The sequence below is a fragment of the Hemiscyllium ocellatum genome, chromosome 23 (genome assembly GCF_020745735.1).
Source record: "Hemiscyllium ocellatum isolate sHemOce1 chromosome 23, sHemOce1.pat.X.cur, whole genome shotgun sequence".
Lineage (NCBI taxonomy): Eukaryota > Metazoa > Chordata > Chondrichthyes > Orectolobiformes > Hemiscylliidae > Hemiscyllium > Hemiscyllium ocellatum.
The window spans coordinates 15,647,509-15,675,178 of NC_083423.1; the positions used below are offsets into that span (position 1 = coordinate 15,647,509).

Here is a 27,670-nt window from a genome sequence, read left to right on the forward strand (position 1 = left end):
TTGAAAGCCGAGAACTTATTTCTCTGGTGCATAGGAGATGAGTAATGACCTTACTGAGATTTATAAAACTCATGAGGGGTATATTTAAGGTGAATGACAAGGGCCTTTTCCCTTGGATGGGACTTCAAAATTAGTGGCATGTTTTTAAAGTGAAAGAAGAAAGATTCAAAAAGGACATAAGGGGCATCTTTTTACACAGTGGCTCGTGTGGAATGAACTGCCAGAAAAAATGATGGATGCATGTACAGTTACATTGTTTAAAAGATACCTGGATAAATACATGAATATGAAAAAGATATGGGCCAAGCACAAGTAGGTGGGACTAGTTTAATTTGGGATTGTTGTTGATGTGAACTGGTTGGACTGAAGGGTTTGTTTCCATGCTGTATGTCTGTTTGACTCCATAATGAAAAATAGATCTCAAAGCTAGATATTGACTATAGTGCTGGCAAGTTAGTTTTAAATGAAATAATAGCTTACTGCTTTTAGGATTTGACATTCGAAAAAAACTTATTTTAAATTAGTAGTGACCTGAGGGAATTTTCTAATCCTTGGAAAGAACTGTGCAGAATCTCAATAAACACGCACCTTAATTGGTTTGCCATGCACTAAATGTCATTGTTATTTCTCTTTTCGGTGTTTCATCAATAAGCCATCATTTTTCTTTGCTTTGGAAGTTATGACAAGTTTGACCTTAAAAAGTTAGTTGTGTCGGGTGTTAGTGACTGTGTATTTTTTGAAAATAAAATGTCATTATTTTAACCATTCAAATCTTGTGTTGACGCAAGACCTAACCATTTAATTTTATGACTCTTAATCACAAATAAATGGAACAAAATTTCTGTTTAGACAATTAATGAAATTATTGAGCAAATAACCTGATAAGCACTTGAAAAATTGAACCAAGACAATATTCTTGAAGTTCATGATCAAACAGACCCTTGGTACCCAGACCCAATTCTTGGGTAAAGTTATCACTCATTTGAATTGCATGTTGCAGTTGATAGGAAAGTGAACTCCAATTCAACTTGTGAATGACTTTAATGTTTAGGAAACAACAGTATTCTTTCTGTTTTGTCACTTCGCCGTTAATATTTTAAATATTAACTGTAATCTGCGGTTCCTTTTGCTGTGCTCCAACATGTTGTATTAAAAACCTTGCTGCGCCAGTGTTCTCCATTCTACTCACTCCGTATAATTGCTTCAAGGCAAATTTCATATATTGCTTCAGCTTTTGCTGTAAAAAGCTTCCAGAAACTTTTCAATCCTATCTTCAGTTTTTCTCTTGCTCTCATTTTATTTCTTATACCTTTTTATATTTTGCCACTTATAAAAGAATCTTGGAATCTTTTTTTTTGTTCGGGGCACAGTGTCAGTGATTTGTTTTTGGCATCAGCGGTTCATGATAGTTGCCCCACAATTATTTTTTCTGTTTTTTGAGAGGCAACAGTTAATACTTGACTCCTTTCTGGCTCATTAGATTTTGGTTTGAAGCTGGCATTGCATTTAATTTATGTGCAGTATGGACCTTTGTCATGGTCTTTATACTGTAATTGCAATGAAAGAAAGAATTAGGAATTTGCGTTCACATAATGCTGTTATTAATCACTGGGCATCCTAAAGTACTTTGTGGTGGAAAGTGTTTTTTTTAAAATGTATTCACAGTTGTGGTGCAGGAAGATCATATTTGAGAAGCAGGATCTTAAACTGAAGACTCAAGTTCTGGTTTACTGGGAATCACCATTCCTATGCTCCAATGTGCTTCGGAAACTTGGACATCTACCACAAGCTCCTCAAAGCACTCAAGATACCATCTACAATACCTTCGCAAATCCTCTGAACTTGTGGCAAGAAAGACAGTGAATTTTGGTCAGCATTGACTAATCAACTCAAACCAATGCTGTAGGCCAGCCATATTATTTGGATACTTGATAGCAGTCTCTTGAATCACCTGCTTTGCTTGGAATTCTGTTGTGACAGGTGAGTCCAATGAACAAAGTGGAAGTACTTGAAGATGTCCTCAAAACATTGCTGAAGAGGTCAAACATCCCTGCAGACTTTAGTCAATTCTGGCTTGTGACTGATAAAAATGGAGAAGATTGTGAACCTTCAGTATTGATTCTTCATGTAAATTCCCCTGTTTAGATTAGATTAGATTCTCTACAGTGAAGAAACGGGCCCTTCAGCCCAAGCAGTCCACACCGACCTTCCGAAGAGTAACCCACCCAGACCCATTTCCCTCTGAATGATGCCCCTAACATTATGGGCAATTTAACATAACCAATTCACCTGACCTGCACATCTTTCTGACTGGTGGAGGAAACTGGAACACCCGGAGGAAACCCACGCAGACGCAGGGAGAGTGTGCAAACACCACACAGATAGTCACCTGAGGCTGGAATCGAACCTGGGACCCTGGTACTGTGAGGCAGTAGTGTTAACCACTGAGTAACCCTGCCGCCCATCAGTGGGAACACTTTGTGGTAAAGACAAGGTGTGTGTGAGAATACACTAACCTTGAGTATACTTGAATCTGCAAAATCATGCATTGTACTTCTCAACTATCTGAGAACCCAGTAAACTGCAGTTGATGTAAGCCATGTTTGATTCTTTTGATAAAGAAAATCCAGGGAGTATGACTGCTAATAGCACACAGCAGGATTCCAAAAACAAAATGTTGATCATGATTCAGTTATGCTGTTGATTTGAAGTAGTTCAGTGTAATTTGCTTTGCATCATCTTGAGTCAGTGAAAGGGATTTTCGTGCAGTACAATATACAAATTTCAAAAGTCCAACACTCCTCAGCACTTTGAATAATTGACGAATGCAGGAAAATTATATTCTGATACTCAAAAAATCTCTTTGGCATCGTGCAAGAGGTATCCAATCTGTTTAACTGGTTCTGATCTTAACTTTAACACTGACAAATACGTACTTGAAAATACTGTATACAGCAGGTTTTTCGAACAGTCAGTATGCAAATCTTCAATCTGTTTTTTGTTCCCAGTTATGCCCATAACATCAGCTTGTTTAGGTAATGAGTATAATTTGCACCACTATTGATGTATTAAACATTCATTTTTAGCCTGATAATTTTGATAAGACAGGAAACAATCAAGATTTCAGTGATGCTCATAAATTTTGACAATCCCAAGATTTATGAAGCTCCTTTTGAAAAGTTGCAAGTTTTCATCATACCCTCAGTTTTTAACAAAAGATAGCAACTAATATTTATCATATTAAATTGGGCGACTCAACTGTCAAAACAACTTTTATTTTTGGACTGTATACTATTGGGTTTGGGTGAAGCGATTGTTTTTAACCAAGGAAGCAGTGAAAAAAGATTGAATTTAAAAAGGAGTTACGTGAAGTCATTGTGAGTTGTAGCTGAAATGTTGTCTTATTTGAGTAATGGGAGAGAAATGCAAGACATTTGATTTGATTTATTATTGTCACATGTACTGAGATACAGTGAGAAGTAGTGTATTGCATGCTAACCAGACAAATCTTATTTTACATCCATATAATAGAACAGAATGCAGAATATAATGTTCTATCTGCAGTAAAGAGAAAGTCAAACTATCATAGAGGATGTCTGTTCATAACTCTGCTAGCAGGGGTAAGAAGCTGTTCTTAAATCTGTTGGTACATGTTTTCAAAGTTTTATATCTTCTGTCTGATGGAAAAATGCGGAAGAGAGTATAACTGGGGTGAGAGGAGTCTTTGATTATGTTGTCTGCTCTCTTTAGGCAACAGGAAGAAAGACTGGTTTCCATGATTGACATCAGTTCCATGTGTGTGTTCTCAGTGCAGTTTTGCCGAGAGAGAATGCTTGAAAATGCTATATTATTCTATCACCCTCTGATAACTTGTAAAATCAATCCTCTCTTTATAAATAGGAAACAGAAAATTAACAATTAGTTGCAAGAAAATGCTAAGAACAAGATCTTGATGGGCTAGGAATTGCCTGGAAATTTGTCAGTTGAAGCTTTAATTGTGTACTTTCCTCACACGTAGATGAATAAACATTATCCAAGTTATATGCCGTTATGTGTTGCTTCAGAAGTGTTAGTCACAAAGTTTGGTGTCTATCTGTATTTTGAAAGTGAGCATCTTGAAAATTTGCATATTCAAGTGCTTAATATGGGGTTTCAGACAAAATAATGGACTTTAAATGTTATTATAAAAGTGGTTTTTCATTCCATGGTAGTATATTGATAATTTGCAGATTTACCAAATATCCTTGACTTTCTTTGTTTGTTAAATTTGTACAATTTTGAGGGAGGCCTCTGAGAAAAGTAAAATATCCCCCAGTGCTTTTAAGCCAATTAAGGTATCATCACTTTGGTACTGTTACCAGCATTAAAATTTGATGGGATATCCCACCTGTAAAAGCTTCAACATCCACTCCGTCCAACACCATGCTATTATGGTTAATTTCCACACCAGCTGAAGTTACCATAATTCTCAACTCTCCCCTCCCCTGAAGCGTGGTGACCTTCATGTTAAACCTATGCCAGTCCCTTTCTTTCTATTTCCGATCAACCATTTGACATGTTGGAGCATGGCAATTTTAATAGGGTAAGAACACAGAGACATGGGAACACTACTACCTGCAAATTTCCTCAAACCGTGTGTCACCCTGAGTCGAATCTATTTTGCCATTCCGTCTGTGTTGTTGGATCAAAATCTGGAGCTCCTTTTCTATTAACACTGTGAGCATTATACATACAAACTGCATGTTTGCAGTGGTTCAAGAAGGCAGCTCACATCACTTTCTCTAAACAGCAAATGCTCGCCTCTCCAATGGCGCTCACATGTCATGTTTGAATTAAAAACTAAATCACCCAGTGGAAGGTTAGCTGCTTCGTGCATTATGATACTAGAATAGGTGGGATACTAAAATCGATACTAAAATACGAAGTTTACAAACAGATTTGGATAATTTTGCTGAGTGGACCAAATTTTGGCTGATGAAGTTTAATTTAGATAGATGTGAGGTTATCCATTTTGGTTGGAGGAATAAAAGACGATGTGTTATGTAAATGGAGAGAAATTTCAGAGTCCAGAGGAATCTCTGTAACCTTATATGTAAGTCTTGGAAAACTTGTATGAAAGTACAGCAGGTAATATGGAAGTGAATGGCATTTTGATATGTATTGCTAAAGAAATAGAATATAAAAGTAAGTAAGTGTTTCAGCAACTGTCCAAGGCATTTGTGAAACTGCACCTGGAGTATTGTGCACAGTTTCGGTCCCCTCATTGGATGAGGAATGTAGTTAAATTGGAGGAAGTTCGGAGGAGGTGTCTAGGTTGATTCCAGAGGTGAAAGGTCTGTCTTATGAAGAGAGTGTGACCAGTTTAGGCCTAAACTTTCTCACGTTTAGAAGAATGAGAGGAGATCTAATTGACGTATGTAAGATGCTGAAGAAAATGACAAAACAGACAGAGAAAGGATGTTTGCTCATGTCGGGCAATCAAGAACCTAGTTTTAGGATAAAGGGTGGCAGGTTTAAAACAGAGGTGAGAAGAAATTACACAAAAAGTCATGATTCTGTAGAATTCACTACCCCAGAGTGCAGTGGAAGCTGGGACATGGAGTCAATTTCAGGAGGCGATGGACAGAGTTTTAAATTAGCAGTGATTTGAGAGTTGTGGAGAGCATGCAGGAAGTAGAGCCGAGGCCAAGACGAGGTCATCTGCTATCATATCAATTAGTGGAGCAAGCTCGAGAGTTGGAATTGCCTACTGCTCCTGGTTCTTAAGTTATGTCCTTATGATCCCATTCTAATGGAATGAAAGTTTTGTTTTATGAGAAAAGGAAATTGAGCACTGATGTCTGCATCTTTGAGTTGTTGAACAAGATTACTGCAGCCCATGGGAATCTTGGGTTAAATTGTGTCAGATTGAAAGTCATGATGAGGATCACATTCCTTGCCCTTAAATCATGGATATTACTTCATTATGCTGCATTGCAAATATGATTGCTTTGTCATGAATGAAAGATGTTTCTGTGCTCACGCACCTTGAAGAGCAAAGTCGCCTTGATCCACCCACTTTGAAATTTACCTTGTGGGTAAACAGTTTTATATCACATGAAATTTGGCTGACAAATAATACATTCCTACTAAACTATTTTCTTTTGAATGCAGCTTGTTTGAAACTTGACTGCAAAAAGAGACACTGAAAACAAAAACATTTGGCTAGAACCTTACGAAATCATTGAGATTACTCTGCTACCTGCATGAGACTCTAGCACAGTCAGCATTGCTAAAAGAATTAATGATGACGTCTAGACTTGTTTTGAATTTTGGAGTGTAGTTAATGAAATGAAATCAGGAGGTCTTCAGTCAGATTTACTTGTACAGTTTAAAAGAACCCTTAGCTTGATTTTTAAAACAAAAAAGGAAAAGAACTGGGAACATTTTTTGTTGAATCAAATGAATGTTAGGATGCCTTAAATCTTGTTTTTGTAATAAATTCCTTGCTTTAATTTGATATTTCTATTTAATTAATGTCCATGCTTTGTTTGTTTCAAAGCAGATCTTGTGATTGCAAGTATTCAGGCCATATTTGTTGAGTGACTCCAGGGAGCTGCATAAGGGTGCTCAATGTTTCATGTCTTGTTTTGCCTCTTGGGCTTATTTTTGTCCACTGAGAAGATGGATTCCATTTGACAGCTGAAAATTCCAAGCCTGTACTTTACAATTAAATACACTTTTACAAGGTGTGACAATACTATGGTTTTTGAGAGGTGTATTTTGTCCTTTCTTTATTGAAGAAAGGTTAAGATAGAGATCCTAAACGGTCTGCTCAGAGCCAATGAAGTAAAGAGTTTGTGGGGTCGAGATTTTTTTTTCATTTGGAACAACAGAAGCAGCTGGATGGATGGGGTCAAGCTCCCACACAGTCAAGACTTTTAGTTCTAGCTTTCTGCAGTTGCTGCGCTCTGAAAGCTGGATGTTCCAGCTAAAGGCTGGGCTTCTCTTCCTGCTGCAAGAATTTAATGTGAGATAATCTTTCTTAATTTGCCTTCGCCAAAGGTGTGTTTATGGGATGTTACTTTATTGAAACAGTAAATTGTTTGTGGTTAAAATATATATATATATATATATATAATTTTGTTAAGCGTTTTGATGGTGTTACAGTTAAGCCAATTCTTTTCTTTTTTTATTTCATCTGTATTTTAACTGTAGTGTAAAATTAAAGCGTACTTTGCTTCAAATCAAGTAGTTTGACCAATCACGTTGCATCTGGAATACAGCACCATACTTATTCTAGAGCCTAACTTTTTCTTATTTTAATGTTACCTTCAATATATTATAAGGGGGTTTGATCTGCTAAATAACAAAGGAAATTTACTTACTTGCACAATGGTTCACTCTTTCCTGTTAAAGCAATTAGGCATATGTGATTGTGTCAGTCCTCACTGCAGTTTAATTAAATGTAGAGTTACAAGTATGACAAGGTATTAGCAAGGGGTCATTACTTCTAAAGTATACTGACTGCAAATTAATATACAGCAATTACTCAAAGAATATGGAAGCTGATTACAGTTTTAGTTCGGGCCTTGTCCAAAATACACGCATGAAAAATTGATAGTACAATGTGATCACTTTGGAAACTTTGGTATTGGACTGATGCTTTCAAGTTTTACTGATTAATTGCATTATCTTATTTTTGCACTGAACTACTGCAACTGAGGAAGATCTTTTAAAGGCCATGCAACATATGTGTTAGTTGGTTTCCATTGACAAATGAGGCAGTGTCCCACATCAGACAGATTTTTGGCCAAAATCAATGGTTCTTTCTGAGGAGTATATGTTACCATTGAGCAATGTCAACATTGCATTCATCTATGATTCCTTCCATGATAGAATAGCTGACAAAGATTCATCTCGCTCAACTATTTATGGTGACGGTTTGGGTGCCAGTTGCCAGGAATGCACGAGTTTGTGCGTTCAGAGGAATGGGAAACATTTCAGGCAAAAGTATTAAGAATTCCTTTTCATCTATGCGTAAGAAATAGGTTGTTTCTGGCTGTTTTCTCTCAAATCAAATCAAATCATACCATACCTAGATGCATTCTGAATGTCAGAATCCATCATTATTATAAACATAAGATGCATCATGTGATGAACCTATTCAGAATGGAACAGAATAAGTAGATAAATAAAAGCTAGAGTTCCTCAGCTATCAAGAGAAACTGCATAGGTTCAGGTTGTCTTTCCAACATCTGAGGGGGGATTCTAATTGAGGTCCATAAAATTAGGAGGAGCATAGATTGGGTCGACAGGAATAAGCATTTCCCATTATTAGAGATCTGTAACATGGTGTAAAGATTTAAAGTAAGGGCCGGAGGTTTAAAGGGGATTTAAGGAGGAAGTTTTTCACCCAGAGGGTGGTATGTATCTGCAATTCATTGACTGAAAAGATGGTCGAGGCAGCCACAAGTACAATATTTATGACACTTGAAATGCCATAACAGACAAAGTGGTGAGAAATGGAATTAGAATAGATAGTGCTTGATGACTGGCATGGATTTGATGGGCATAAGGGTTTTAATACTTAGTGACAATAAATTTGTATTCTTGTTGATTTATTAACGTGATAATTAGGGCTTAGTTGTCAAATACATCACAGGAGAACAGGAAGTGGTCAAGTCCTTGACTCTAAACTTATTCTGTTAATACTTTAGATTAGACTTAGTGTGGAAGCCTGCCGAAGCGCAACCCACCCATACCCCTACATTTACCCCTTACCTAACACTACGGGCAATTTAGCATGGCCAATTCACCTGACCCGCACATCTTTGGACTGTGGGAGGAAACCAGAGCACCCGGAGGAAACCCACGCAGACAAGGGGAGAACGTGCAAACTCCACACAGTCAGTCGCCTGAGGCGGGAATTGAACCTGGGTCTCAGGCACTGTGAGGCAGCAGTGCTAACCACTGTGCCACCGTGCCGCCCACAAAGAGCTCAAGGGGAAAAGGGACAAGATGGGTACGTGCCCTCTTAGCCTACTTATGGGATTAAGATCATGAAATAGCTCATGGAGTTCTCATGCATTTAGAACTTGTCAAAATAATGTTCAAATGTATTGAAAGACATTTGATTCTCTTGAAGGATCTTGTGAATATTTACAATTTGATAACACACAACTATCACACCATACACTGCATTAATAATTAATATGCCACATAATATAAACTCTCCCAGCAGTAGACATCAATATCTTATGGTATGGATTACTTTGGATTTGATCAGTATTCAGACTGGGTGTAGAAAGATAGTAACTTTTGCCTTAAAGATATTGATGATGGCAGCTTCTTCCAGGCAGTGTAAATGGTTCGAAAGTTATTGAAACTAAAACAGTGAAGGAAGTGTGTTACAGAGGGAATGGTCATTGCAAAAGATGAACGGGGGTGGTGGTGGAGAATGTGTTACTTCTTCCCTCTTGAGTATCCAAAGGCCCAAACACAACTTCCAGGTGAAGCAGCATGTTACCTGCAATTCGTGGCATCGAGTCGACTGCATTCACTGCTGACAAGGTGGTCTCCTTGACATTGGGGAAACAAAACGCAGACTGGGTGACCTCTTAGTAGAACACCTACGTTCTGTCTGTGAAAAGGACCCTGAGCTTCCAGTTACCTGCCACTTCAACACATTGCCTTGCTTTCTGGACAACATCTCTGTCTCAGTGCTCTAGCAATGCTCAGCACAAGCTGGAAGAGCAGTACTAATTTTCCACTTGGGGAACCCTACAGTTCTCTGGACTCCATATCGTGTTCAATAATTTTAGGGCTTGAGTTTTCCCAAGTCATTATCCCAACCCCCACACGTCAAGTCTTGTTAATACATAGTCAGCCCCGAACAGTTCCCATGAATACTGCTCACCCTCCTAACAATCCCCTTCTTTGTCTGTCCAACTGTTATCTTCTGTCTTTGGGCTTTATCCCCACCTATTGTTAACTTCATTTCCCCCATCACACCAACCCCTCCCCTAACGTCTGTACATAAACTAGCATTTTTGTAGCTACCATCAGTTCTGAGGAAGGGTCACTCAATCTGAAATGTTAACTCCAATTTCTGTCCACAAATGCTCCCAGATCTGCTGAGCTTTTCCAACAATTTCTGTATTAGTTTCTGATTGACAATGTCCACAATTATTTCAATTTGTAAAGTTGCAGATCCTCATCATAAGGAAAACAAAATGTGACCATCATACCTATAACATTTAAGTATCAAACTCATATAGGAAAATGTTTTTCCCCTTTCTGATTTTAAAGAAAATCTAGTCACCATCTTTTGAACCCTGTAATTAGATAGGTATCAATTGAAGCAAAGCAGAAACATTCTTGATGGAGCAAGGCATATTTCAATGGGGTGCGTTGGAGCACAGATTTATGCCTCAACATTAGGAGATATCTTGCCATATCTGGAAGACGTGCTTTAAGAGTCGAGTACCATAGAATTTTTATAGGACACAAAGAGGCCGAGAACGACTCTCAAAAGAGCCATCCGACTTGTTCTCCAGCCCTGTTTCTGTCGCCCTCTAAATTAATCACATGCAGACAAAAATCCTGTTCTTTTAAAACCTTGCACGTAATCACCTTCCACCATTCTCCCAGGCAGCGCATTCCAAATCCAATCAGCCCGTTGAGTAAAAATGTTTCTCCTCATCTCGATCCTAACTCTCTTGCCGATGGTCTTGAAATTGTGAACTCAAATTATGACATTTCAGCAGACTATCCTTCTTTACCCTGCACCTCTGCATTCATCATTGTGGAATGTAATGGGAACGTTCGGCATTTTAAAAACCAAGGGTTGCTGAAAGATTACTTCAGTTTTCAGAAATAGCTAACCTGACAGTCATGCAAAATACACTTAGGCAAAATGCTTACATTAGCAGCTGAGCTTGAGCCAAGAATTGTGTCCAAATGCTCAAGGAATTGATGGATCTGCAGACTAGTTATTGACCCCCAAATGGGTCAACAAATATGTGATTGGTTCCCAGTCAGCTGAACGAAATAGCAAGAAGCATTGAGATATTTGTAGGCCTTGGAGCTTCTTTGTTCTCTGCAGTAAAAACAACTTTAAGCTTGAAGACAAGTAGTTGTTCTTTCCTGCAACAGTTGTTGTAAGCAGTGACTTTTAATTAATAAACTAGAACCCTAAGTGTGAGCCAGTTGCCTTGTACATCCAGCCAACCAGTGAACACACGAAAACAGTGAACACACCAACTGAAAGAAAATCAAGAACCAGCTTTCTGATCAGCACAAGATTCACTTTAGCAAATTGTGTGAACAGAGACCATAGAACTGCTTTCTTACTTTTCCCTCGATCTGTAAAACACCCTTTTTAAAAAAATTCCCGAAAGAATTTTGCACGTATATCTCCCCGAAACTTGTCCCCACTCACTTTGAACTTGTGACCCCTAGTAATTGAGTCCTCCACTCTGGGAAAAAGTTACTTGCTGTCCAAACCTTTTATGATTTTGTAGGCCTCCAATCAGGTTTCCCACCCCCACCCCCAACTGCCGTCTTCCAATAAATCTACAGAATCTCTCCTCATTGCTAGCACATTCCATACAAGGCAGTATCCTGGTGAACCTCCTGTGCATCCACATCCTTTTGGTAATGTGACCAGAACTGTGCGCAATATTCCAAATGTGACCAAACCAAGTCTTATACAATTATAACATGACCTGCCAACTTTTGTACTCAATACCCTGTCCGATTAAGGAAAGCATGCCATATGCCGTCTTGGCCACTCTACTGACCTGTATTGCCACCTTCAGGGAACAATGGACCTGAACACCCAGATCAATTTTTCCCAGGACTTCTCCATTTACTGTATAGTTCACTCTGGAATTGCATCTTGCAAAATGTATCAACTCATGTTTGTTGGGATTGAACTTGGTCTGCCATTTCTCTGCCCAACTCCACAGTTTATCTGTATTCTGCTGTATTCTCTGACAGTACCCTTCACTATCTGCTATTCCATCAATTTTTGTCTTTTTAACATTTTGAACACTTGTAACAACTCCAAGAAAAGCAGAGCTTGATTTGCAGCATGATACTCCAGTATGATGTAACAAAATTGCCGCCATTCTTGTGAGGCCTTCCACATGGTTAGCACTGCTGCCTCACAGCGCCAGAGACCCGGGTTCAATTCCCACCTTGGGCGACTGTGTGGAGTTTGCACATTCTCCCCGTGTCTGCGTGGGTTTCCTCCGGGTGCTCCGGTGTCCTCCCACAGTCCAAAAGATGTGCGGGTTAGGTGAATTGGCCATGCTAAATTGCCCCTAGTGTTAGGTGTAGGGGAATGGGTCTGGGTGGGTTGCTCTTTGGAGGGTCAAGGTGGACTTGTTGGGCCGAAGGGCCTGTTTCCACACTGTAAGTAATCTAATTCTCTGTTGCCTCATTCCTTATCTGCTGTGAAACCTCTGAGAATAGTAAGGTGCACATTGTCATAGCACTGTCTGTCTGGCAAGTCAGATTAGTGCTGGATATCAAGATACCACTATGTATTGAGATAAAAGAGGGAGAGAAACTTTGGACAGTTATGCCAAATACCTGTCCTTGAGTGATATGTCGTTGTGTATGAGATTCATCTTTATTCTTGGTGGAAGCTAATTTTGTGCAGGGGCATTCAAAAAGAAACAGCAAGGGAGAAGTAAAAACTGAAATTGCTGGAAAAGCTCAGCAGGTCTGGCCTAATCTGTGGTGATAAATCAGAGTTTATGTTTCAGGATGAGTGACCCTTCCTCAGGAAGATTCTGAGGAAGGGTCACGACCTAAAATGTGAACTCTGTTTTCTCTCCAAGTGCTGTCAGACCTGTTGAACTTTTACAGCAAATTCTGTTTTTGTTTCTGATTTACAACATCTGCAATTCATTTTTTTTTTATTTAGTTGAAAAGTGATAACTTTTATGTTGGAAAGTTAACATAGTGTGCCCGTTGGTGGTTTTTCACTTTAATGTTTTACCATTTCAGATGCTGTTGACAGAGTACTTAGATGTGAAGAATACTCGAACTGCCTCTGAACCTTCATCACAGCTCAGCTATGCCAGCTCAGGAAGTGATTTTGCAGCATTCTTTGCCAAAAAGAGACCGCAGAGGCCCAAAATCTCTCTCTTTAAGTAAGAATCGTAGGGACCCCATTGTTACATTTTAGAAGATAAATGATATGCTTTTGTAATACTCTTTTAAACAACAAGAAACTTTTTTTTCAGTGAAAATTACGTTTATGTAACCTTTTGAAAATTCATGTTATTTTTATGTTCTAGTGTAAGGTAATCCTGTTGAAGGACTTATGCCCGAAACGTCAATTCTCCTCCTCCTCCTCCTCCTCCTCCTCAGATGCTGCCTGAATTGCTGTGCTTTTCCAGCACCCTACACTCGACTATGGCAATCCAAGTCAGGCTAACCAATGGCTTGGTACTTCTCTCCCATTGACAAAGCTGGAAATAACAACATCAGTGACAGACACACAGAAACCTGTCACTTACACTCCTCATTAAAGGAACAAATGGGAAGAGAACATGCAGGGACAAAAATTCATGAACATGAAATACCTGATAATTTTCTGACTGGTACATGTTTCACCTTCTACTCATCAATCAGAATTTTAAAAAATGACTGCAAGTGTTCTAGTCCAGCAGTTTAGCTGTTATGGTGCTCATTTAATAGAATCTCATTTTATTTCTGGGAATAGCTATTTTGAAATCTTTCCAATGTAGTTCACTTTGTCGAAGTGGAGAACACTTTTTATTCATTATTGGGATATGAACGTTATCAATGAGACCAGTATTTATTGACCATCACCAAAATTTCCTTGAACCATTGAAGATCATGAGATGTTTATGCATTGACAGTACAGTCAGACGGCAATATGTGTCTTGAAATGAATAGTTGAATAGTAGAACGTTGGTTTGGAGAAGGCACAGGTTTACTTTCGTGCAGTATATTCGCTCTTTTGGATTGGTTCACAAAATTGTCTTGTTTGAGTCTTGCCATTGGCAGTGGTGTTTCAGTGGCAAGGGATCATAATCATCGAATATTGCTCTAGGGATTACTGCAGCAAGGGAGCTATGCTTAAAAATTACTTCAAAAGGCCATTGGGTGATGACTGAAACAGTAGTTATTATTCATTGATACTTAAAACAATTTTGCTAGTTTCTGAAAGCTTGCTTGAAATCAGAATGTTAGCTTTATCATTTCTGTGATTGATCAAACCGAAATTTAATTTTTAAATTCTGAGTACTGACAACAAAATGTTTTGGAGACTACATATGTCTTTTTTAGAACATGTAACTATTTTGATGTTGACAAAACCGTTATCAGTTGGGGGGAAAAAATACTGCAAACTGAAAATGTGAAAAAAAAAGAAATGCAGGCAACACACAACAGCCTTATTAATTTACAAAAGGAATAAAGACAGAATACTGTGACTGCTGCGAATCTGAATCGAAACAGAAAACGCTGGAAATGTTCAGGCCGGAAAGCAGTGTTGGAGCGAGAAAGAGTGAATGTTTTAAATTGACATGGCCTTTCTTCAAAACTCAAAGCTAAAAATGATATATTTTAAACAAATGCAGAGATGAAGGAAATAGCATGGGAAGGAAAGAACAATACTTACTGGCTTGAAGACAGGAGAGATGACAGTACACAGGATTGATATTACTAGGCAAAAAGAAGGTGGTAAAAGGATATTAGTGAAAAGAAAAGATCAAGCTCAAGGAGCAGAAAATTAGAAAATCTGAATCATGATCAATGACGGTCTGAAAGAACAATGCACTGGTTATGATCTGAAATTGGTAAACTTACAGTCCGAAAGACTCTAAAGTAGTGAGGTTGACTGCCCTCTGGTATGAGGGATGGGTACTAAATGCTGATTCACACATACCATGATTGAATACAAAATTTGTGCTTAGCCAATAACCAATGTAATGATTGTCAAGCTTAGTACAGGGTATGAGGCCAAATGGAACTTTTTCCCTATTCATAAATACGACCAGACTTTTTGACTTTCTTCAGCACTTTTACCACTTTGAATTGCTTTGTCAATGTCCATCTGTTTGTTTTGCTATCTTCCCATGGGCCTGTCTTCCCCACTTTTACTTCAGATTTGACTTGCGCCTTCCATTTTTTTTTGCTTACAAGGTGAAATGGTCTGTCCCCTGACAGCTCTGTGTGGCAAAACATTCCCTACTCCAGCAACTCTTTCACTTGACTTGTGCCTATAATTTCAAGTTAGTGAAATGATATTCTGTGTCTTGGTTCAATTAAAAACCTTGAATATAATTTTAAAAATTGTTTTATCTTTGACTTCTCTGCCCTTGTGAAAGTAGTGTAAATTTCACATGTCTCTTCTCATATTTTGGAGCTCCTAAAATAAGATAATATACAAGTTGCATTATATGAGCCTGAATTGCAACATTCCAGTTTCAAAGGCATTTTAATGCTGATAGCTTCGTATTACGTTCGAGAAATGATGCATAAATAATATTAATTATACTTCAATTACATTTGTCCATTTGCAGGTTTGAATCATCTTCACATGCCATCAGCATGAGTGCATACCTCCGTGAGCAAAGACGGGAGCTGTACAGCAAGAGTGGAGAACTACAAGGTAAATTCATTAGATGTTATTTACTTTACATTTTTCGAAAAGGAGGAAATTATATTGTTGGTTTTGGTGCAGCCAGGTGAAGAAGAATAAATTAACTCCCCTCTTTTTACTTACACCTTCAGTTGGGTACAACAAAGATTTTTTTTCTCCTTTTTTGGTATACAGCTATGTCATCCTTAAATTAAAACATAATGCTGGTCAAATGTAAGAAGCCAGTTTCTAAGTTTTCTGAGGTGGAACGGAGGAGTTTGATCACTAATGCTGAAAAAGTAATAAAACACATCAACATCAGCAAAGTGCAAATATCAAGTTTCAAGAGCTGAAAAGCTTCTTTTAAAAACCATGTTCAAAAATATGGAGTTTGACAAGTCCTTGATTTGCTCGATTTAACCTGAGACAATGGTTAATGAATTTATGACTTGTCTCAGCAGTCATCAGATTTTTCGATATCTTTTGAATTTTCGTTGATGAATGTTTCTGAAATTTTATTTCCACTGGCATTGTCTTCTGAGAAAAATAGAGTGCCTTCCAATTCTTCTATTGCCTATCCATTTTCCTTCTCTCTTCTGACCCAAAAGCAGTTACCTGAAATAAAACTCACTTGTGTACTGTCACATCTTATTTGATTGCTTTTTAAAAACTGGATCATCTCCAGAGGACTTTAATACCAATCTGTGAAATGACCAGACGGGTGTGAACTCAGAAATGGGTACAGATCAAAGTTTCAGTGCCTTTTTTGTGAGGATTATAATTTTTACATCAACTGGTTCTTGTTTATTCATGATCTAAATGAGCGTTTTTCTCTTTTTAAAAACATTTTACTCCGTGAAAGATCCCTGATATTTAAATTACAGACAATCTAAGTCATGAATTGGTCGTCCATTTTTGTCATAGTCAAAAGTTTTCTCAGAGGTAAGTAATGGATCATGGTTGTTATATTTAAAATGATCTTGTGCTTACAGGAATCACTGATACACGTCATTAAATACAACCTAGGATTTATCCTGAAGAAAATATAGAATCAGCTGTTTGTTTTTATAGTTCCAAAAAACTAAAACGATGTTTATACAAGTATTCAGTTTGTCCTTGACGCATCAAATCTCGGACTGATTGCTGTGACTGTCTTCCAATGTCTTGAAATCTGGATTTTAGTTTGACTCTGATTCATCAAAAGTAGTGATCTCTGGATTACTCCTGGTGCCATGTGCTAGTGAGAGTAGGAATAGGAAAGTAGCACAGATGAATGCTGGCTGAGGAGTTGGTGCAGGGGGAAAGGGTTCAGTTTTTTCGATCACTGGGATGTCTTCTGGGGAAGGCATAACCTCTACGAGAGGGATGAGTTACATCTGAACTTAAGGAGAAGCATTATCCTGGCAGGGAGATTTGTTAGAGCTGTTCAGGAAGTTGAGAAAATGTTGAGGCTTTCAGAAGTTAAAACAGCAAGTTAAATAGACAAGACAGAAAAGAACACAGCAGAGAACGAGGGAAGACTGAAGAATTAAACTGCATTGTTTCAATGCAAGAGACCTGACAGGTAAGGCAGATGAAGTGAAGGCATGGCCGGAAACATGGGACTGGGATATTGTTTGGGGGGGGCGGAGGGGGGAGTAATTTAAATGTGCTCAAGAAAACTTTTTCAATCAATATGTCAATGGTCCTATGACAGAAGGAGTAAAATTTGACTTTCTCTTGGGAAATAAACAAGGGTGAATGACCCGAGGTATTAGTCGGGGAGAACTTTGGGACCAGTGACCATAATTCTATTTGATTTGAAGGAGTTGTGCAAAAGAATAGACCTGGTCTACAAGTTAAAGTTCTAAATTAGGGCAAGACCAATTTTGATGGTATTAGACAAGACCTTTCAAAAATTGATTGAGGAGGCTGAACATAGGATGTCTGGCAAATGGGAAGGTTTCAAAAGTGAGAGCATGAGAATTTTAGGACAGCATGTTCCTGTCAGTGCGAAGTGCAAAGCTGACTACAGGAGGGAACACTGGATGACTAGAGACATTGAGGCTCTGGTCAAGAACAAGAAAGATGCATGTGTCAGCTATAGAGGGCTGGAATAGAGAGGAGTGTGTATATGGAATGAGGTGCCAGAGGAAGTGGTATATGCAGGTATAGTTACAACCATTTTAAGAGACTTTTGGAAAGGGACATAGATGGGAAAGGTAGAGAGGGATATGGGCCAAGTGTAGGCAAATGGAACTAGTTGAATTTACGAAACCTGGTTTGCATGGATAAGTTGGGCTAAAGGGTCTGTTTCTGTGCTGTATGACTCTGACTCTATATTGTCCATCAAATATTTTTCTGAGACAGGTAAGATACTTGACTTGCACATTTGCATTTTTTGGGAGAATGCTGTCTGAGTTTTGTGAGGTGGGGATTCCTGATCCTTGGTCTGGATTCAACTCAGTATCATTTTGCATCGTCATTACCTCTATATTAACTCCATTACTTCGTAAATCAAATGTTTGATGAAATTTGACAGCTACCATAATGTATGCTTGAAGGAATAGATTTGAGTAAAACACGACAGTTCCTTCCCTGACATCAAACTCCTGAATTCTTCTGCTGGCTTATTAAGAGATGCACAAAGCTGTCTGGGTGGGACCATTTCTCATTGCGGTGGTAAAAACAATGAGCATAGAGTACAATGGGTGAGTGGGGGAGGAGAGGAAGGTGATAGGTCAGGGAGGAGAGGGTGGAATGGATAGGTGGAAAAGAAGATAGGCAGGTTGGACCAGTCTGGACAAGTCATGGTGACAGTGCTGAGCTGGAAGTTTGCAACTAGGATGAGGTGGGGGAAGGGGAAATGAGGAAACTGTTGAAGTCCACATTGATGCCCTGGGGTTGAAGTGTTCCGAGGCGGAAGATGAGGCGTTCTTCCTCCAGGCGTCTGATTGTGAGGGCGCGGCGGTGAAGGAGGCCCAGGACCTCCATGTCCTCGGCAGAGTGGGAGGGGGAGTTGAAATGTTGGGCCACGGGGCGGTGTGGTTGATTGGTGCAGGTATCTCGGAGATGTTCCCTAATGCGCTCTGCTAGGAGGCGCCCAGTCTCCCCAATGTAGAGGAGACCGCATCGGGAGCAACGGATACAATAAATGATATTAGTGGATGTGCAGGTAAAACTTTGGATGTGGAAGGCTCCTTTAGGGCCTTGGATAGAAGTGAGGGAGGAGGTATGGGCACAGGTTTCACAGTTCCTGCAGTGGCAGGGCAAAGTGCCAGGATGGGAGGGTGGGTCGTAGGGGGGCGTGGACCTGACCAGGTAGTCACGGAGGGAACGGTCTTTGCGGAAAGCGGAAAGGGGTGGGGAGGGAAATATATCCCTGGTGGTGGGGTTCTTTTGGAGGTGGCGGAAATGTCGGCGGATGATTTGGTTTATGCGAAGGTTGATAGGGTGGAAGGTGAGCGCCATTTCTCATTGCATTTGATTTTGTTTTAGTAATTTCTTTAGACTCTATGTGTTCCAAAGTTTTATTTTTCATTGGGACGAACACAGACTCGATTGCAATTTGAATGCACTCACAGCATTAATCATATGTTTAAGTTTTTGTCCTTTCCCTGCAGTTTACTGTTCAAATCATTAAGTTTTGACATTATATCTGTAAGAAACCCAAAGTTAAGCCACCATGCATTGTCTGACAACTCACTGCTCGCTTCATTCCTTGATTTAGGAAAAGTGAAAATTTTAGGCTTCAGCTCTAAAAGTCTTTGCAGTACGTTCCTCAAATTAAGGATCTCACATCAACGTGGAAGAATGGTTCACTAAAGGCAGCATTGAGATTGTTGAGTAAGGATTTAAAAAGTAATGCTGAAGAGCGCCTCCTCCAATTGGATATAGAACATATAATATTACAGCGCAGTACAGGCCCTTTGGCACTCGATGGTTTCACAGGTCGGTGCAACAATCTGAAGCCCATCTAACCTACAATATTGCATTTTCATCCATCTGTCAATTAATGACCATTTTAAATGCCCTTAAAGTTAGCGAGTCTACTACTGTTGCAGACAGGCCGTTCCATGCCCCCACAACTCTTGAGTAAAGAAACTACCTCTGACATCTGTATTATGTCTATCACCCCTCAATTTAAAGCTATGTCCCCTCATGTTAACCATCACCATCTGAGGAAAAATGCTGCCACCGTCCACCTTGTCTAAAACCCTGATTATCTTAACTGTCTCAACTAAGTCACCTCTGAACCTCCTCCTCTCACGAAAACACCCTCAAGTCCTTCACCCTTTCCCCCTAAGACCTTCCCTGCATACCAGGCAACATCCTAGTAAATCTCCTCTGAACCCTTTCCAAAGCTTTCACATCCTTCCTATAATGCGGTCACTAGAACTGTATGCAATTTTCCAAGTGCTGCTGCACCAGACTTTTGTACAGCTGCAGCATGACCTCATGGCTCTGAAACTCAATTCCTCGTTTAATAAAAGCTAACACACCGTATGCCTTCTGAACAACCCTTCAACCTGGGTGGCAACTTTTAGGGATCTCTGCTCATTTACACTACCAAGTATCTTACCATTAGCCCAATTCTCTGTATTCCTGTTCGTTCTTCCAAAGTGAATCACCTCATGCTTTTCCGCATTAAACTCCTTTTGCCACCTCTTATCCAAGCTCTGCAGCTTTTGTATGTCCCTCTGTGACCTACAACATCCTTCGGCACTATCCACAGCTCTACTGACCTTAGTGTCATCGGCAAATTCACTAATCTATCCTTCTGTGCCCTCAACCAGGCCATTTATAAATATGACTAAGAGCAGTGGCCCCAAAACAGATCCTTGTTGTACCCAATTAGTAACTGAACTCCAGAATGAACATTTCCCATCAACCACCACTCTGTCTTCTTTCAGCTCGCCAATTTCTTATCCAAACCAGTGAATCACCTGCAATCCCATGCCTCCATATTTTGTGCAATAGCCAACCATGGGGAACTTTATCAAACATCTTACTGAAATCCATATAACCACATCAACTGCTTTACCTCATCCCCACCTGTTTTGTTGTCTTCTCAATTAACTTAGTAAAGGTTATGAGGGACAACCTATCCTTCACAAAACCGTGTTGACCAGCCCTATTCAACTTATTCCTCTGGATGATTATAAATCCTATTTTTAATAACCTTTTCCAACACTTTACCCATAACTGAAGTAAGGCTGACTGGTCTATAATTACCATGGTTGACTGTACACCCATTCTTGAACATTTGCTCTCCTCCAGTCTTCAAGCACTATTCTTGTGGACGATGATCGCATAAAGATCAAAGCCTATGTCTGCAATGTCTTCCCAAAGAATCCTAGGATAAATCCCATCCAGCTCAGGGGACATATCTATTTCACACTTTCTAGAATTGCTGACACCTCCTCCTTGTGAACCTCAATCCCATCTAGATTCTGGATTAGTGGTGCTGGAAGAGCACAGCAGTTCAGGCAGCATCCAAAGTGCAGCGAAATCGACATTTCGGGCAAAAGCCCTTCATCAGGAATCTCAATCCTCAATCCCATCTAGTCTAGTAGCTAATATCTCAGTATTCTCCTTGACAACGTTGCCTTTTTCTCATGTTAATGCTGATGAAAAATATTCATTTAGTGCTTCCCCTGTCTTGTCTGACTCCATGCACAGCATTCCACTACTATCCTTGATTGGACCTAATCTTACTCTCCTTTTTCCTTTATTCCTGAAACACCTATAGAAATCCTTAGTGTTTTCCTTGATCCTATCCACCAACGACTTCTCATGTTACCTCCTGGCTCTTCTTAGCCAGGAAAGACCTAAAGAGAGAGCTAACTTTTAACTCTCAAGTGCCTGAACTGAGCCATTACATCTCTTCCTAACATCAGCCACCTTCTTCCAATTGACAAGAGCTTCAACCTCCTTTCGTAACCCCAGCTCCCTCGATCATAATTTCTCTCTTCCTGACTAGTTCATTCTTATCAAGGACACAAGTAGCTGTTTCTTGAATAAGCTCCACATTTCAACTGTGCTGATCACCTCCAGTTTCCTTCCCCATCCTCTGCATTCTAAATCTTGCCAAATCACATCATCATTGCCTTTCTCCAGTAATAACTCTTGCCCTGCAGTATATATGTATCCCTTTTCATCACTAAAGTAAACATGACCGAATAGTGGTCACTATCATGAAAGTGCTCGCCTACCTCCAAGTCTAACACCTGGCCAGGTTCATTCCCCAGTACCAAATCCTTTGTGGCTCCCCATATGTTGGCCTGTTTACATACAGTGTAGGAAAACCCTGTTGCACACATTGGACAAAAACTGAGCCATCTGAAATACTCAAACTATAGTATTCCTGGTCAATATTTGGAAAGTTTAAGTTCCCTATTACTGTCCTGTCTCACTCGTTCCTATCCAGAATCATTTTTCTTGTCCTTTCCTCTACATCTCTGGAACTATTCAGAGATCTATAGAAAATCTCCAACATGGTGACTTCCCCTTTCCTGTTTCTAACCTCAGCCCATACTACCTCAGTAGACAAGTCCTCAAACGTCCTTTCTGTCAGCGTAATACTCTCCTTGATTAACAATGTCACACCAACGCCTCCCCCCAGCCCCCAACTTTTACCATCTTCTCCGTTCTTCCTGAAATATCTAAATCTCGGAACCTGCAACAACCATTCTTGTCCCTGCTCTACGCATGTTTCCGAAATGGCCACAGCATTAAAATCCGAGGTACCAACCCATGCTGCAAGTTCGCCCACCTTTATTCTGGATACTGCTAGTGCTGAAGTAGACACACTTCAAAACAACTTTTTGCTTGCTGGTGCCCTCTTGCAACCTTGAAACTGTATTTCTTATCTAACTACTCCCAATCGCCTGTGTACTGGAACTACAATTTAGGTTCCCATCCCCCTGCCGCATTAGTTTCAACCTCCCTGAAGACCTTTCGCAAATTGCCCCCCACCCCCCACTGGATATTGGTACTCCTTCGATTCAAATAAAGACCAATCTGTTTGTAGAGGTCCCCAGAAAGATTCCCAATTATCCAGGAATCCAAAACCCTGTCTCCTGCACCATCCGTGTAGCCATGTATTCAACTGGTCCCTCTCCCTATTCCTCGCCCTGCTAGCATGTGGCATGAGCAACTAACCAGAGATAACAACTGTGTTTGCTCTACCTCTAAGCCTCCACCCTAGCTCCCTGAATTTCTGCCTTCAATCCCCATCTCTCTTCCTACCTATTTTGTTGGTGCTTATGCGGACCATGACTTGGGGCTGCTCTCCCTCCCCCTTGAGAATTCTGAAAACAGTCAGAGACATCATGAACTCTGGCACTTGGGAGGCAACATATGAAACGTGACTCTCTCTCGTTCTCACAGAATCTCTTATTTGTCCCCCTAGCTATTGCCTTGAAAAAGTCCACACACGTCAGTCTGCAATGACCTATCTTGTATCCTGAGACCAAGATCCCTATTTGTACAGTGCCTGAACAAGAGAAACATCCTTCCTGCATCCAGTCAATTTTGCTCTGCCAGAACTTTTAACAATTTCAATGAGAACCCCTCTTCTGAACCCCAATGAATACTGGCTCAATCGACTGAGACCTTTTCATGTCCTCCTTGCTGCTCACAATCGCATTTAGTTTGGAGGTGAGCAAATTTAGAAATATTACATTTGGTAACCTCATCCAAATTGTTAATATTTATTCTGAATATCAATGGGACTGGATGGATTTCCATATTTTGAATAGATTACTGCGTGTAAGTGGTTCTTTTTGCTTTTAGGCTTAAAATTTGTCTTAGATATTTCCTACATAGGGAGTTTCAAATCAACCTGTTCATTGATGTCATTTCACTCCTCCTAATCAGGTGGGCTTGAACTTCAGCCCTCTGGTCAGGACATAACTATTGTCCCACAAGAGCCCTAACTTTGCTTTTACATGATGGATAGCAGGCAATTAATTCTTTTGAGTAGTTAGGATTGTGCTCATTGTTATTTTATAAAAAAAATGCAAGTATCATGAATTCAATATTAGGAGGCAATGCTTCGAAGTATTTTTGTGATGGTTAGTAACTCTAAATCTGATCTGAAATTTAAATTTACTGTTGACATCTCACATGCTTGTGCTTGACTTTATGATGACTGATCTTCAACAAGGAGAAAGTGAGGACTGCAGATGCTGGAGATCAGAGCTGAAAATGTCTTGCTGGAAAAGCGCAGCAGGTCAGGCAGCATCCAAGGAGCAGGAGAATCGACATTTTGGGCATAAGCCCTCCTGAAGAAGGGCTTATGCCCGAAACGTCGAATTTCATGTTCCTTGGATGATCTTCAACAAGGACAAGCAAATCATTAAGGAGCAATTTTACTTGACTGTATTCTCTTCAGAGTTTTGCAGAATAAGAAACCATTTCATTTAAAAATTACAAAATACTGAAAAGGATAGACCAAGTAGGTGCAGATAAGATGTTTTCTGTGGTCAGGGAGCCTTGGACCAAAGACCACAATCGAAAAATCAGGAGGCTGCCATTTTGGTCCAAGGTGAGTTTTCTTTAAGCTCAGAGGCCTGTGATCAGTACTTAAGTATTGCACAGATAGATAACATTCTCTGGCAAAAATAATGATGTTGTACATTGCAGCATTGTTGAACTGCTTAACTCGTCCTGAAGTGACCTGATGTTATATTTTCTTGATTGTATGTGCATGCATGTCATTAATGTAATTTTAAGATCCAACCCTGTGTTTGTGCAATGCATGGGAAAATGAACCATGACTTCATGCCATGGCGTTATATGAACTCAATTATTTTTCTGCATGGAGTTTATTATCTTGACTGAATTATTATAAATTGGCATTAAGTGCAGGCCAGAATGGGTCTTCTGCCCGTTGACTACTCCAAGGGCATGAATGCAGATTTAATATTAATATAACTAATAGATGGAAAAATTATTATGGTGCAGTTATTTGCTTTATTTTTTTTAACTTGAGAATGTCTAATTGTATTGTATGAGTATTTCTCCTTTGTGTATCAGCCATAATAGTTTTCAAACTAATGTACTGTTCAGTCACTTAGCTTAAATGTCACACTGAATTTTGTTTTATAGTTAGCCATAGTAGCAAGGGGCAGTGATTTTTACCAATATACTTCATCCTGGTATGGTGGTCAACCCCTCTTCATTTCGTGTTTCTCTTCAAGTACACAATTATACCATCTCTGCAGTGCAGAAAGAGACCATTCGGCCCATGGAGTCTGCGGTGAGCTTCTGAAGAGCTTCCCACTCGGACTCACTTCCCTACCCTCTCCCTATCATGGCTAATCCATCGAGCCTGCATATTCCTGAACACTATGGACAATTTTGGCATGGCTAATCCCCCTAACCTGCATATCTTTGGATTGTGGGAAGAAACCAGAGCAACTGGCGGAAATCCATGCAAACATGCAATCTCCACACAGTCACCAAATACTGGGATCAAACCAGGTCCCTGGCATTGTAAGGCACCAATACTAAGCTTTTGAGCCACCATTCATTGTTACCAACAAGGGAATATTTGCACTGAGCTATAAGTGGCAGCAATCTTGGAAACAATGTTCCGGGCAAGATTTCTGATGTATTTTATCTACAATAACTTTTTGGCTGAATTTGACCAAAAGCTCAGCTAAGTGTCAACTTTGGGAGAGTTTTTCTGTCTCTGACTTCCAGCAAGTTATCTCATGCTATTTGCTTTCAAACATATGCACCATGCTCTATCATACCGAGTCATTTTGAATGAATGGGCAGAGAAAATACTCACCATTTTCAGGATTTCTGCTGGTGCAGCATATTTCAAGTCTAGCTGTGCATCATGTAAAATTTTGCCAGCCAGGATAAACTCTTTGCTGTACATTGTTGGAGGGTGGGTGGGGATCCTCTTCTGATGATACCCATTGAGGTGGCAAAGTGGCTGAGTGGTTAGCACTGCTGCCTCACAATGTTAGGGACCAGGTTCGATTCCATCCCCGAGTGGCTGTCTGTGTGGAGTTTGCACACTCCCTGTGTTTGTATGGGTTTCCTCCCACGGGCCAATTTAGGTGCAGTTTAGGTGGATTAGCCACGCTAAATTGCCCATAATGTTATGATGGCTAGGTGGATTAGCAAAGGAAGTGCAAGGTTCCAGGGAGAGAGGAGGTGAGTGGGATTCTCTTTGGAGGGTCGGTGTGGACTTATTTGGTCAAATGGCCTGCTTCCGCACTCTCAGGATTCTGTGATTCTTTATGTTGCATAGGTGAGCTTTCATTGCAAATTGAAGCTCACATTCATATTGTCAAGTCCATGTCTGTTCATTTTTCTCATTTTTGGCTTGGAACTGAGAGCTGAAGTTGAGAAATGAACTTTGAATTTTGAGCAGCAGTTTGTTTGTCAAAAAAAAATTGCACAAATGACTTGATGTTTGTTTATGGGAATTAGCCTGGATCAAAAATTGCAAGTTAATTATTGACCAGAGAAGCATACAGACACTTTGGCATCAAGATGTTCTCAACTCAAAACTGGAGACTGGATGGATGTTGAATGAATAAATCAAGGGTGGTTTGGGCTGGTCAGTCAACTACAGAGAATGTGGATAAAAGCAAAATCTTCAAATAATTTGGTTTGACTGGATTTTTTTGGGCATTAGGCTGCTTCAAAACATTTGAAAACATTAACTCCTGTTGAATCTCAAAAAAACTGTAGAAAAAAATAAACCGAAATGGCTGCATTTGTTTCTGGGATAAGTGGGATGTTCGTCTTTGGAGGAACAAAAATCTAGTCAATGAATGATTACTTCACCCAGCTCCCATCTTTGGAACTGGGTGCCAGTTGCATCCTGAGCTGAAAATGTGTTGCTGGAAAAGCGCAGCAGGTCAGGCAGCATCCAAGGAACAGGAAATTCGATGTTTCGGGCACAAGCCCTTTGTGCCCGAAACGTCGAATTTCCTGTTCCTTGGATGCTGCCTGACCTGCTGCGCTTTTCCAGCAACACATTTTCAGCTCTGATCTCCAGCATCTGCAGACCTCACTTTCTCCTGCCAGTTGCATCCTGTCTGATTTGTTGCACGTGATGCTGCAAGAAAATGTTCTTGTTAATCGAAGTTCTCATCCTCCACCTTTTGAAAGCTACTGCCTTTTTCCCATCTCTTCAACGTTCATTACATCCTGTCTTTGCCTGTCCAGATGTGCAGAACACAACATGACAGGATTATGCAACACATTAGACTGTTTTGCAAGGTTTCTCTGAATTGATCTTGACATTGGAAACCCATCTCTGCTCCATGATGGCTCAGATGAAAAAGTGAGCAGAATTTTATCTATGCTTTGCTTCACTCAATGGGTTGTACAATTTAGTTGCAGTACCATGGTTGTAGAGGGCAGAACATGAGAATTCGTGAGGGTATAGGCATCTTAGCAATTTGCAGTGTATCTGGCTCAGACTTCAAGGATGTGATACCAGTGATGACAACACTTTGATGAAATAGAAACTTTTCTGTTGAAGATGTCATACTCTGAGTGAAGTATGCCACATCAATGTGATGTGTGTATCATCAACAGAACCCTGTACCTGGGGGAAACCAGCTATATCCATGCGACAGTTTTGACTTTGTCACGTGGTCATGATATGAAGTTGTCTGATTTGTTGCAAATTGCATTCATAACATCCTTGATACATTTTTTTAGTTGAGATTTATGTTATACAACACAGGTTCCCAACGGATCCTTGGAAGCAGTGAGTTGTATAAATGTTTTGCATAGCTGTCACCCTGACAGCCTCCAGGATAAGATGACTCTCTACTCCTTTCGGTCACTAATCCTACTCCATGGAAAAAAACATAGCTTTATAACTGTGTCCCGTGCCACCCACAGCCTCCAGCAGGAATTTGCCTCACTCATCTGCGAGATATGACAAGGGTTGATTAACTCTGGGCTCCCTGTACCTCTGTTCAGCCTGAAGGTGCCTTCAGCTTCATATGGAGACATTTGCAGTTTGGGCTTGCTGAACGATCTGTTTGTCCACAATTTCTGTATCTTCAATGATGCTGTGGCTGGATTCTATGAACCTAT

The 27,670-nt window shown here is 39.9% G+C and overlaps 1 protein-coding gene across 1 annotated transcript in view; it reads left to right on the forward strand.

Annotated features, from left to right (window-relative positions):
* The window catches only part of exoc4 (exocyst complex component 4), a 582,261-nt gene that overhangs the window by 123,408 nt on the left and 431,183 nt on the right, over positions 1-27,670 (forward strand). Inside the window, exons 7-8 of the mRNA XM_060842705.1 lie at positions 13,000-13,145; positions 15,549-15,637. Coding sequence (XP_060698688.1) covers positions 13,000-13,145; positions 15,549-15,637 — 235 coding nt within the window. The remainder of the gene's footprint in view (positions 1-12,999; positions 13,146-15,548; positions 15,638-27,670) is intronic.